Source organism: Ochotona curzoniae, unplaced genomic scaffold (genome assembly GCF_017591425.1).
Source record: "Ochotona curzoniae isolate NIBS_2020 unplaced genomic scaffold, NIBS_Ocur_1.0 contig_2469, whole genome shotgun sequence".
NCBI classification, from domain to species: domain Eukaryota; kingdom Metazoa; phylum Chordata; class Mammalia; order Lagomorpha; family Ochotonidae; genus Ochotona; species Ochotona curzoniae.
The window spans coordinates 1,546,305-1,559,657 of NW_024465471.1; the positions used below are offsets into that span (position 1 = coordinate 1,546,305).

The window sequence follows — 13,353 nt, forward strand, 5'->3', positions numbered from 1 at the left end:
ATATTAGCAAGCTGAATTCAACAGCACGTTAAGAGGATCATTCATAGAGGCTAACTTGCCATGAAAAGGGTTCTAAATATAAAATACTATAGACGAGGAAACTGACGGGACAACTTCAGCACATGATGAAGTCTGCAAACTGCATGGGAACTCTGGAGGACAGTAGAAAGGCAGAACAAAGCATGCCATCTGCTGTCAATGCCCACTACTCCTTTTCCAGATCCCTTGCCAAGGGACACCATCTTGCCAGGGAGGGAATAATCGAACTCACCATGTAGAACTTAGGGAATAACCTTACCTGAATTTCAGTGCTCCAGACCCACACCTACTGGTGAATAACCAGTATAACCTGTATTCATTCTGTGGGCCTGGGGCCTGGGACCTTTGATAGCTCCCTCTGCAGGGATACTGGCTCTTGGCGCTGTAAGTCACAGCCTTAGCCATGTGTACATAGTAGGATCTGGGGAGGCGGGGGAGGTCATGTCTACATAGTACAGTCTGAGGGCCATGTCTGTTGGTGCACGACTCTTAGTATCACTCACACTTGCCTCAAGTGAAATGAGAACTCCCTCAGTGTCCTACAATACCAGAAAGCATGGCTATAGTCATCAAAAGCCCAAGTGTGATAGACACACAACTCTCTGGGGACTGAAGACAGGCACCTCTGGAAGTCCATGTCCACTTCAAAGTCATACTATTACTTGCACAAACTTATGCTGACTAATCAACTGTAGACAATACTGACAATGATTGTCGCTGAAGAAATCAATTAGAAGTTACATCTCTGAGCTCACTTGCAAACCAAGCCAAATCAGCGACCCAAGCAACACCGACATTCCATCTATTCCGAAAAGTATTTTCTGATGAAGCTAACTCCATTAAAGAAATGAAACTGTTGTGCCAAATATACATAAGTCAACATAGGGACACGTTAAACATGAAGAGCAAAGGAAGCATGGTGGCTCCAAAAAACAAACAAACAAACAAACAACGAAAACCCACAATAGTCCTCCAGAAACAGATCCTGATTTGAAAGAAATCTATGAAATACCTGGAGAAGAGCTCAAAATAGTGATCCCAAGGAATCATAACGAGATGCAAGAAAACACAGAGAGACAGATTAAAGTAGTGAGGAAGATAACAGATAACACGAATGAGAAATTCATGATTCCACAAAATGTCTAAGTGATGATATCCAGCCAACAGTTGGATATGCTGGCCAGGAGAATCATATAATTTGTCTTAGATACATAGACATTTGTGTCATCATGCCTTTGCATATCCAAGGTGTTTGGTCACTGAAGATAATAACAATTTTACATTTTAACAGTGTTTTGACTTTAAACACACTAGTTCCAAATCTTTCCTCCCAACATGAAGTGTTCCTTGGTTGTTGGCCTATTTATTATTCCATCAGAATTATAAGAATACAAAATGTTGTATAATAAGAATTCATAGGATAGCAAGAGTTTATTGTAACAGACTATAAGAGTATTAGGGATTTGCATTACAGTAGAACATTATGATACATACTTTACACTGGCACATACTTATTTGGTACTCACCTGATCAAATAGAGCTCTTTATTCCATGGGTAGATATTTAACACTGGCCCAACTCCAATCATGTGGTTGTGACTTTCTCCAACATTTTCAATATACTCATGCTTCAATGGTACTTTGCTGAGGAGTTCAAATTCCTCAGGTGCCTTTTGAAGTACCTGTTCTGCTGCATAAAATCCATCTACCAGCAACGTCTTGCCACCGGTTCCTTCATGTTTAAGACAGTGAAACACTTGAATGCTAAAGAGTGACAAAAAAAGGAAAGAAAATTCTGTTCAGTGAACAGAGAACATATCAAAATTCCAGAAAATTATATATGATTTTTTATGAATCGACTTGTGTCACTTTCTTTTCATAAAGAAATCAATCTCATTTTCTAATGATTTCCCCTTATACTCAGTTGTGTGCTGTTTGTCATTTGGAATAACAATGGTGATTTCTTCTAAAGGTACTTGACATGTATTGAAGCCTACATGTTCGTTGGTCTGCGAATACATAAATTAGGTGTGTTTTCAATTGTTTATTTTTAAATGTATTTTACTTAAAAGTCAGAGTTACAGAGAGATAAGGGAGAGAGAGAGATATCTTGCATCCACCGGTTCACTCTCCAAATAGCCGCAACAGCCAGAGCTGGGCTGATCCAAAGCTCAAAGCCAGGAGTTTCTTCCTGGACTTCCATGTGGGTGTAGAGTCTTAAGGACTTGAGTCATCCTCCACTGCTTTTCCAAGCCATCAAAAAGGAGCTGGAGTGAAAGTGAAGCAGTAAGAATTAAGCCAGAGACCATGTAGGATGCTGAGAGGATCAGCCTGATATACTATTGTGTCAGCTAATTGCTTCATGGTTGTTTATTTTTTGATTGTTTCACACACACACACACACACACACACACACACACACACACACAACCATACACAGAGCTCTCATCAGCTAGTTTACTTTCAAATGTTCACAGCAGCTAGAGGTCAATGCCAGGAGCTAGGAGCTTACTTCGGGTCTTAATAACTTGAGCCATTACTGATGCCTCCCAATGTCTACATTAGCAGGAGACTGGAACCAGGAGCCAGAACTGGAGCTCAAATCCACATCATCTAGTATGGAATGTATGTGTCTCAAATAGCATCATCATAGCTAGGCAAAATGCCCGCCACTAACCTATGTTTTTAAGAAGCTCATAGTCTAATAAGAAGAGACAAAACAAATAAGTACTAATAAAATATAACATGTACTGTAATAAGCTTGTTTTCAAGAAATAGTGGAAGCATAAAAGAATGAACTCCCCTGGTGTAGTGTTGTATAAAGAAATGTGTTGTAAGAGTGTGGAATCCCAAGAACATTCTTCACAGAGATGGGAAAAAATGATACAGAAATTCATCTGCAAACAAAAGAGACCATGAATAGCCAAAACCATACTGAAGAATACGAATCTAGCTGGACTGGAGGGATCATAATTCCAGACCTTAGAACATATTATAAGGCAGTAGTGACCAAAATACCCTGGAACTGGTACAGAAGCAGAGTAAGATCAATGGAGCAGACTAGAAACACCAGAAGAGAGCCCGCACATGTACAGTCACCTAATCTTCGACAAGAAAACAGAAAAAACCCATGGAAAAAGAGATGGTCTCTTCAACAAATGCTGTTGGGGCAACTGGATAACAGCCTGCAGAAGTAAGAAATAATACCCTCACTTTTCACCATATACAAAGATCAAATCTAATTGGGTAAATGATCTAAGCCTACACCCAGAAACCACAAAGCTACTAGAAGAAAATGTAGGAAATACTCTACAAGATAAAAGCAGAGGGAAAATGGCTTCCTACAAAATCATCAAAATCACAGGCATTCAATAAACCAATGGGACTACATCAAAGGAAACAATCAACGAAGTAAAGAAGTAACCAACAGAGTGTGAGAAAATCTGCACACAACACGACAGATGGGGGTTAATATCCAGCATATACAAAGAACTCCAGAAACACAACAACAACAAAGCAACCAGTTAAGAAATGGGTGAAGGAAATGAGCAGACATTTTTCTTTTCTTTTCTTTTCTTTTCTTTTCTTTTCTTTTCTTTTCTTTTCTTTTCTTTTCTTTTCTTTTCTTTTCTTTTCTTTTCTTTTCTTTTCTTTTCTTTTTAATTGGAAAGGCATATGTACAGAGAGGAAGATCTTCCATCTGATGATTCACTTCCCAAGTGGTGGCAATGACTGGAGCTGAGCCTTTCCAAAGCCAGGAGCCGGTAGCTCCTTCCGGGTCTCCCAAATGCGTGCAGGGTCCCAAGGCTTTGGGCCATCCTCCACTGCTTTCCCAGGCCACAGGCAGGGAGCTGGATGGGAAGTGAGGCCACCAGAATTAGAACCGGCACCCATATGGGATCCCGGCGTGCAAGGTGAGGACTTTAGTTGCTAGGCTACCATGCCAGACCCAAGCGGGAGGCACTTTTCAAAGAAAAAAAATCCAAATGGCTAACAGACATATGAAAAAATGCTCAAGCTCCCTAGTAATAAGGGAAGTTCAAATAAAAACCATATTGAAGTTCCATTTAACCCCAGTGAGAATGGCCCACATACAGAAAATTACCAACAACACCTGTTGGCGAGGATGTGGGTGAAAAGGTTCCCTACCCCACTGCTGGTGGGACTGTAGACTGGTGCAGCCACTTTGGAAGTCAGTATGGAGAATATTCAGGCAACTGAAAATTCACATACTATATGACCCAACAATCCCACCCCTGGAAATATATGCACAAGACCTGATAAATACACATGAGAAAGCAACCGGTACCCCTATATGCATTCCAACACAATCAACAATTGCAAAACATGGAAACAACCTGGATGCCCATCGAAGGAGGACTGGATAAAGAAATTGTGGTACATTTACTCTCTGGATTACTATTTAGCTATTAAAAAGAATGAAATACTTCCCTCCAAACGGTCCCAATTGGAGAACATTATGCTCAGTGAAATGAGCCAATCCTAAAAAGACAAATGGCACATGTTCATTCTAACATGAGATGACCTCCCTTGAGAAAGAGAAACAAAAGCTATGGTAAACATACACTTGTAATCTTACAAACAAAGGATGTAATGACTCCCAGAATACCAGCAACCAAAGAAAATCGATAGAAATCATCTCTACAACTGAATAAAAGTAGACCCCCAATGAACCTTCTAAACATAACTATGCAACGGAATATTAAACTTTCTACCCTTGCCTATGCAAACAATGTCATGGTGCAAGTACAGAGCAGAAAGTTGGAGTCAAGGCTACATTTGATAGACTATTTTACTACAAAACACAGGGACAACTGAGGGGAGACATTAGAAAAGTCTTTCTTAGTACTGTTTTTGCTATATCTCATGGAATCTGATAAATTTTGTTTGTAGTTTCATTTCTCTAAAAAAAAGGAGCTTTTTTCCTATTAATTTCTTCAGTGACACATAGGTTATACAGTAGCGTCGATTTCTTAAGGAGGGTTTTTAAAACTTTCTTCATTTATTCAGCAACATATTGGTCATTTGATAGCATGCTATTTAACTTCATGTTGTTTTAATTTTTTTGTTGCTCTTCCTGTTGATTTTGTTCTATGGTTTTTCATTTAAGGGGAAGTATAGTAAGTGTGCAATTGAAACTATCATAACCAGTTGTGAAGATGAGATGCAATATGCATTTTTACTTCCAAACCAAAGATGAACTCACAAGAAACTGTTAATTTGTTTTGACAATAGGACGCTGGACTCTGCCATTGTCCATAACAACAATGTAAGGATGCTTAAAGGGCAGAATGATGGATATGTGACTGTTTATGAAGGACTATACTACTGCAATACTATGGGCAAAATCAGTGGAAAGGAAAGGATTTGGGGAGTGAAGTGGGGAAACCCCATAGCCTATGGAACCACAGTGTAAAAGTAATAATAATTAAACTAAAACACAGTTAGCAAACAAAGAAACAAACAAAAAAAACAATAAAGAGGATGTGAGTGGCTTGGCTTAATCTTAAAGAATGAACTAGAATTGAATTGAGATGCTTAGAAGAGGGCATTCCTGGCAGAGAAGCAGCATGGCCAAAAATGGTGCTAAAAAGTTGGAAAGTTTATTCAAGAACGAAAGTAAGAAGTTCCTCTTGGTATAGCACAGAGAACAATAGAACAGTTATAAACTGTGAAGCTCTCCGGTCATATTAGCATTCTAAAGATTTGATTATGGTGGTAGTGTGGAAAATAGACTTTTGGAAAGCAAGATGACAAAAAAAAACTTTGGAAACAACTTGGAGAATTTAAACATTAGAGAAATGTATTGAGGTGTTAAGCTTAGAGGGGGTGTTATAGGGAAGAGGGCATACCTTAGAGACACAACAGCAGTAGAACTGGCAGGAGCTGATAACTGATTAGGTGTGGAGAATGAAGGACAGTCAAGAATCTAGAATGATACAGGTTTTCTCACTTGGTAAATCTTTAAAGATGAATAATGAGGATGCTGATGGGTTGAGGAATATGCTCAATTTAGGCGAATGTTAAAAAGTTGAATCATACCAGAGTACTTAAAAACCTTATAGAAAATATTTCTAAAGAAAAATACGCATGGATTTCAATGTTGCACCAAAATAAATGTGCTTCATAATTCCAGTTTGTAAAACTTTTTCAAGTTCCTTTATATATTTTTGGATATGAGGGAAAGAGAAGGTTAGGGTTAGCTAACCCTAACTACCAATGTATTGGAGAACAAATAGAATTTGAAAAACAATGAAGGGAAATAAAGCAGTAATATAGTCAATTAAGCAAAAATAAGAGATGCAACCACAACATAAGGAATAAACATAAGGAAACATTAAAGCAATAAAATCAAGGAAAATGTTATATAAATAAAATTAAAATGAGAAATATCAGTTCTGGTCATGTTGAACCATGATATTTGTAAGTCAGAATTTAATAGTATCCAGTCGAAGATGTTAAACTCAAAGAACAGGTAGATTTTGTAGACTTAAGCTGATAGTTAAAGCCAAGAACATGGAAGAAGTCATGAGGAGAGATCATTTCAAGTACTACAAGAAGTACAAGAAAAAAACCTTGCAGGACAATGTACTTAGGAAATGAACATGAAAAACAATCCAGCTTAAAAGGCTGAGGGAAAAAAATGATCAGAGAAATAGAAAGAAACAAACTGGGGAGAAAAAGGACATTTAAACAAAAGGTAGTGATAATTGCTATGCTCCAGGGGCAAAATAAGATGATGTACAGTGGATAAGATAATAAATTAGTTGCTGTGGATTTCAGCAACAATAATTTTAATGTGAAGGGGAGAAGAATAGAAAAATTAACTGCATATGGGTTTGAGGAATGAATGGGAGATGGAAATATAAAAATATTGAATGAAGGAGATTCAAGATGGCAAAATAGGGTAAGGACACATTTAAATGGATGGAGAAACATTTAATCAGGATGAAGCAGAGAGGACATATTCCAGGAAATAGGAGAGGACAGAACAACAGCAGAGGGGTACCTGGAGACTGACAGACACAGGAAAGCAGCGGACACGACAGTGTGGTGTTGCAGTGACTGATACCCCAGCAGCATTCAGTTAATAGAGATCTGAACTCCACCAGCAGCCAAAACTCCACCAGCAACCAGGTGGGAAGGGACTTTCACTAGGAGCTCCAGAGGTGAACCCAGACAAAGAACTGTCCATTATGCTGGTCCGTTTGATTTGACCAGGAGCAGAGACAGAGCAACAGATCCCAGATGGGCAGTGCGAGAACAGGTGGATTTCACAGCCCAGTCAGCCCCCTAGAGCTGAATTGGGTGCCATTTTGCGTAAGGAGGGAAAGGCAAGGGAAAGGACTGAGCATAAACTGAGCTCGGAGTGAACTCATTTCTGACTCAGTGAACTCATCAACGTGGCATTCTACAGGTTCCACCCAAGACAGGTCTGGGTAGCCCTCAGACCTGACAGCCAGCAGATCAAGAATTTTAGTAGTGGCACATCAGGCGCCTTTTGTACACTGTGGCAAAAGCTTTAGGACTGCAGGGGACAACAGTGAACTGCGCATGTGCTGATCTCACGAGAACTCACTAAGTTCAGTGGATTGCACTGGTCCCACAAGAAAATACCGACTGTGGCATTGTATGGGTCAAAATAGGTCCATGTGGCACCCAGACCTAACGGCAAACAGGTTCCGGCAAGATAAACACCACCAACAACCTAGCTATATAGGACACCTGATGTCTCCCTAATCCTGGAACCTGCTCCAACTGGAAGTGGGAGAAAGTTTGTACAGATAAAAGTTGCAGCCTCAGCATGGTATCACAGGAGGTGGAGAGTGGTGAGCCAGGAGCTGGGGCTATGGAGATCGTGGTGGAAATCTAACATAAGAACCCACACCTGGAATTCGCTGGAGGGCGTGGCACAATTGGCTGCAAGCAAAGAGTTGTGTACCAACTGCAATGAGTAAAACTGAACTGCAGACCTGTGGGTGACACAGCTTAGAAACCTGCCCCAAGGAGAAGAATCTGCTAACCAGAAGTACAATGACCAAGAGCAAAAGAAGAGACAAAGGCACAATGAATATTACTGAAGACTCCCCTGCAAAGCAGCAAAACCCTGTGCCAACCTCAGAGTTAACTGAGGAAGACATCGAGAAAAGGGGGGATACAGGATTCAGAAAACTCATTTTAAAGCTTCTGATCAACAATGAGAAACAAATACAAGAGTTCAAAGAATTTAAGGAAGCAATAAAGCAAATCAAGGCTGATATATCATAAATGAAGAACACAGTAGAGCAAATTAAAAGTACAGTGGAGAGTCTCCAAAGCAGAATGAAGGAGGCAGAAAAAAGAATCTCAGAATTGGAAGATATTTCCTGTCATCAGGGAGAAGCAAACCAAAATCTGGAAGCAGAACTGGATCAGGTAAAAAAAAAAAATTCAAGAATTGAAAGACACTATTAAGAGGCTAAAAACATAAGAGCTATGGGAGTCCCAGAGGATGCAGAAACAGAAACTGGCTTTACAGATATATTTAATGAAATAATAAAGGAAATTTTCCCTAATGTAGAGAAAGAATTGGGAAACAAGATCCAGGAGGGGCACAGAACTCCCAACAGGCTTGATCAAAAGTGATCTTCACCACCACACATGATCATCAAGCTCTCTTCAATTGAACATAAGGAAAAGATCCTTAAATGTACAGATCGCCATTAGCTGAATGCTGCTTGAGTATCAATCACTGCAACACCACACCATTGCTTTCCCATGTCTGTCAGTCTCCAGGTACCCTTCTGCTGTTGTTCTGTCCTCTCCTGTTTTCTGGAATATGTCCTCTCTGCTTCATCCTGATTAAATGTTTCTCCATTCGTTTAAACGTGTGCTTACTCTATTCTGCCATTTTGATCTCTCACAGGTGCCGTCCTTGCCATTTATTTGAAAGGGTTAGTTTAAAAGCAGTTTCTTATCTCTGGTGCTGGTCATAAAGAGTATTTGAACCTGAACTCCTATGCAGATGCTTCCCATTGATTTTACTCTTTCTTCCTTCTATGTCCTCTAAAATGAGGATGCAGCATTGCAGGGATCACCACAGGTTTATAACATCCAGTTGAATTTCTGGAAGCACAAAAGTTAAGTATGCTATATACCATATTTGTCTCATTATTTCTCATTCTGTGTGAAAAAGGTTATTTTGCATTTTTTTCTTCTCTATCTCTTCACAAATTTTATTTTAAATCTTCTTAATACAATATGTAAAGCAATCACATTTGCAATATGATAATAACTACATGCAAGAAAACTGCAAATTCCCCAGTACGTTCAAAGCAAGTTAAAATTACCTTGCGAGGGCCCGGCACAGTAGCCTAGTGGCTAAAGTCCTCGCCTGAATGCACTTGGATCACATATGGTCCCAGTTCTTAATCCTGGCTTGAGTCCCACTTCCCATCCAGCTCCCTGCCTGTGGCCTGGGAAAGCAATCAAGGACAGCCTAAAGCCTTGGGACCCTGCACCTACGTGGGAGACCTGGAAGAGGCTCCTTTCTTTGGAAAGGCTCAGCTCCAGCCATTGTTATTACTTGGGGAGTGAATCATTGGACAAAACATCTTCCTCTCTGTCTCTCCTCCTCTCCTTAATATCTGACTTTCCAATAAAAATAAATGTTTAAAAAATTACTTTGAGAAAAATTTATTTTAGCAAAACCAGGACTCCACTTATGAAATAAGAACAGTTTTCAATCACTTCACATTTTTTATTCCCAGGAATATGAAGAAGACTGAGCTAGGATATTTCAAGATGATTACATCTTTAGAGCGAGAGCAAAAACAATCATATAAATCTGCAACAGCAAAAGTGATTTGGGTTCAAACAGATTGAAAAATGACTTAAAAATCTTTCAAGATCACCACATGTGAAGACTCTAGAAAGTCTACTTCACCTACCCACAGGGCTCTTGAAAATAGGTAGTGTCAGTGTGCCGATCCAGAGCCAGCTTGGTGTATGCAGTATCACCTCTGGAGAAGTCTGAAGTGAAATGCCACATCCTCCCATAGATTGTTTCTCTGTCAAATGAAATAAAGTAAGATCTATTAGCTTTTGGAAGTAATCATACTTGTCCTTCAAAGCTCTTTCCAGTAACTTCTGTAATTATTCATAACAAATCTGTTACCAAGTAATATTCTAGGAAGTTTATGGGAAACCTGGAAGTATAATGTATTCTGAAGGCTTTGGGTGTTATTCTACCTTTCTATAAGCTCACTTTTAACAGTGTTAACATTCAAAGTTTTTCCTTGTGCTCCTCTTCCTTTTATAGCAAAAGATAACGTATTTGTTTCTACCAGTGATTTTTAAAGCCTTTATTGTTGTTTTATTTGTAAATTATAGTTAGTTACTAACATTCTTTCAATAATGGTGTTAAATATCTTGGCCACACCAACTTTCAAGGGTGACTGAAGAGCTACCATATTCTTAATGAGAAATAGAATGGAAAATATAGATTCATCTTCTGGCCACAGAGAAATAAGAAAGAGAGGAATAGTTTTTATATTATAAACTACTTGCTGAGATGTGAGATATTATCATTGATACATCCATTCTTGATGTATATATTACATATTTTAATTTTGTAATTATTGTCCTAGGGGGCTCTCAGATCTGACTGAAGGCAATACTTTAGCCTTCAGAAACAGTTTAACTGCAATACCGAGTTCATTTTTTCTGAGTCCTCCAAATCCAAATAGACAATGAACTATCATTGGAACAAAAATTGCTAATGCCTTTTCAACTTCTTTCTTATAAGCACAGTTTCTTTTACTTGAAAGTTCTCAAACTGTGTTTCAAACAGAATGACTCACAAGTGCTGCTGACTTATGTCACATTAACATATAGTAAATGACATAGCATACTGTATTACTACATAAAGAACTATATCTGGGTCTTATAAGTAAAAGGAAAGTACTAATTATAGTAAAGTAAATTTAAATCACATTTTAACACCACAACATGATCAATCTATATACCACCTAGAAATGCAGAATGGGAATAAAAAGAATACTGTTCTTAGAAACAGGAAACCAGAACTTATTTGAATTCCAGTTCTACTTCTTACTAGCAGAACAACCCTGGGAAAGATACTTGGGATATCTGAGAGTCAGGTGCCTCATCACTAGAACAGGGGACAAAAGTGTAATGACCTTCAAAAACTAGTGGATTTGAATTTGTTGGTTAAATGATATACAAGGGTATAAGGCAGCATTAGTAACAACCAGTCACTGACTCAAGTGTTAGCCATCACAGAGAATCAAGCCTGGATGATCCTTGTATACTACCTTATTTAGTTCTCTTTTGAACAGATAGAAACCAGTAGAGGAGAGGGGACTGAAGGTGTGTGCAAGTATGTGTGTAATGCATTAGTTTATGCTCATATAACTTATGCTACAGCTTGGAATACTACCCGGTTGTCTTTATTCATCTTCAGTGCTCTTGCTCATGTACAATAGCACTTCTCACTGTGAGGATTCTTGGGCTAGAAAAAGATGTCCATGACTTCATCATATTTAACATACATTAGAGATAAATCTAATACTCAAATAAAGCACTAAAAGAGAAAATCCCTTTATTCAAATTACAAAATATTCTGGTTTGTAAACGAGGGAGATCATAATCTTTCATACTTACTACATTTCTTTATTGATCTTAATCCAGTAGAAAATAGTTGCAGATTTCAGAAAACTAATTAATTACCTGATCAAACTGATCCTTTCTGCCAACCTTGCTGTGTGTTCTTGAGTGGGAGGGACGTTCTCTACAAATGCAATTCCATAGAGAAGAAAGTTTTGCAGAAACTTCTTCAGTCCCTCATTAGTTTCTAAAAAACTTTGGAAATCCACAGATGGGACTTGAGCTTGTTGGTAGATTTCAGCATTCCATAATATTCTAGGCTGAATAACCTTCTGCTTCTGCCCTTCATAGCTGTTTCTCACCAGCCAATCCAAATCATATCTTGTCACATGACCATCTGGCCCTTTTAAGGGGAAAAAAAGACATTAAAATGATGATTGGCTAAAATGCTATCTCAGTTTCGTATTGTTTATGAAAAAAACATGTGCCTAGAGCATTACTAACATTGGAGTACCTGTGACTTAAGTGATATTAAATAAGTAAATCCCCCTACAAAGTGAATTAGTTTATGGAATTATAGCTAAACAGTAAACGACTTTCTGGAACTTTCATCAAATCACCAAACAATGATAATTCAGTAACATTTTACCCTACTCAATATTCTCTCTGCTTGCCCCATCCTATGTTCCATCTAAATAAGTTCCATCTAAATAAGAATTCAGAATGTTTGAGTCAGAAGGAACTTTTGTACATACTATTTAATCAAGTGTCTGCATGTCTTTCATTCATTTTCAGTTGGATTGTTTATTTATTATATTGAGTTGAAAGCTATTTAGTCCTTGTCTCCTTCAGGAACTGCAGATGCCCTCCTGTATACTTTTGTAGAGGTTTTATACTTTTATGTCTTACATTTCAGTCTTTTATCTATTTTGAGGTATAAGGTCTAAAACTAGGTTGGGGAGAATCAAGATGGCAGAATAGGGTAAGGACATGTTTAAATGGATGGAGAAACATTTAATCAGGATGAAGCAGAGAGGACATATTCCAGGAAATAGGAGAGGACAGAACAACAGCAGAGGGGTACCTGGAGACTGACAGACACAGGAAGGCAACGGACACAACGGTGTGATGTTGCAGTGACTGATACCCCAGCAGCATTCAGTTAATAGAGATCTGAACTCCACCAGCAGCCAAAACTCCACCAGCAACCAGGTGGGAAGGGACTTTCACTAGGAGCTCCAGAGGTGAACCCAGACAAAGAACTGTCCATTATGCTGGTCCGTTTGATTTGACCAGGAGCAGAGACAGAGCAACAGATCCCAGATGGGCAGTGCGAGAACAGGTGGATTTCACAGCCCAGTCAGCCCCCTAGAGCTGAATTGGGTGCCATTTTGCGTAAGGAGGGAAAGGCAAGGGAAAGGACTGAGCATAAACTGAGCTCGGAGTGAACTCATTTCTGACTCAGTGAACTCATCAACGTGGCATTCTACAGGTTCCACCCAAGACAGGTCTGGGTAGCCCTCAGACCTGACAGCCAGCAGATCAAGAATTTTAGTAGTGGCACATCAGGTGCCTTTTGTACACTGTGGCAAAAGCTTTAGGACTGCAGGGGACAACAGTGAACTGCGCATGTGCTGATCTCACGAGAACTCACTAAGTTCAGTGGATTGCACTGGTCCCACAAGAA

General features: G+C 39.0%; 1 protein-coding gene across 3 annotated transcripts in view; it reads right to left on the bottom strand.

Annotated features, from left to right (window-relative positions):
• The window catches only part of TMLHE (trimethyllysine hydroxylase, epsilon), a 64,337-nt gene that overhangs the window by 13,943 nt on the left and 37,041 nt on the right, over window positions 1-13,353 (bottom strand). For 2 of the 3 annotated variants that reach the window (XM_040974672.1, XM_040974673.1), the window contains exons 4-6: window positions 11,790-12,069; window positions 9,989-10,108; window positions 1,566-1,802 (exon numbers count right to left, since the gene is read on the bottom strand). In XM_040974672.1, coding sequence (XP_040830606.1) covers window positions 1,566-1,802; window positions 9,989-10,108; window positions 11,790-12,069 — 637 coding nt within the window. Of the gene's footprint in view, window positions 1-780; window positions 783-1,565; window positions 1,803-9,988; window positions 10,109-11,789; window positions 12,070-13,353 lie in introns of all 3 variants that reach the window. The other variant, XM_040974674.1, reaches the window with a different exon arrangement.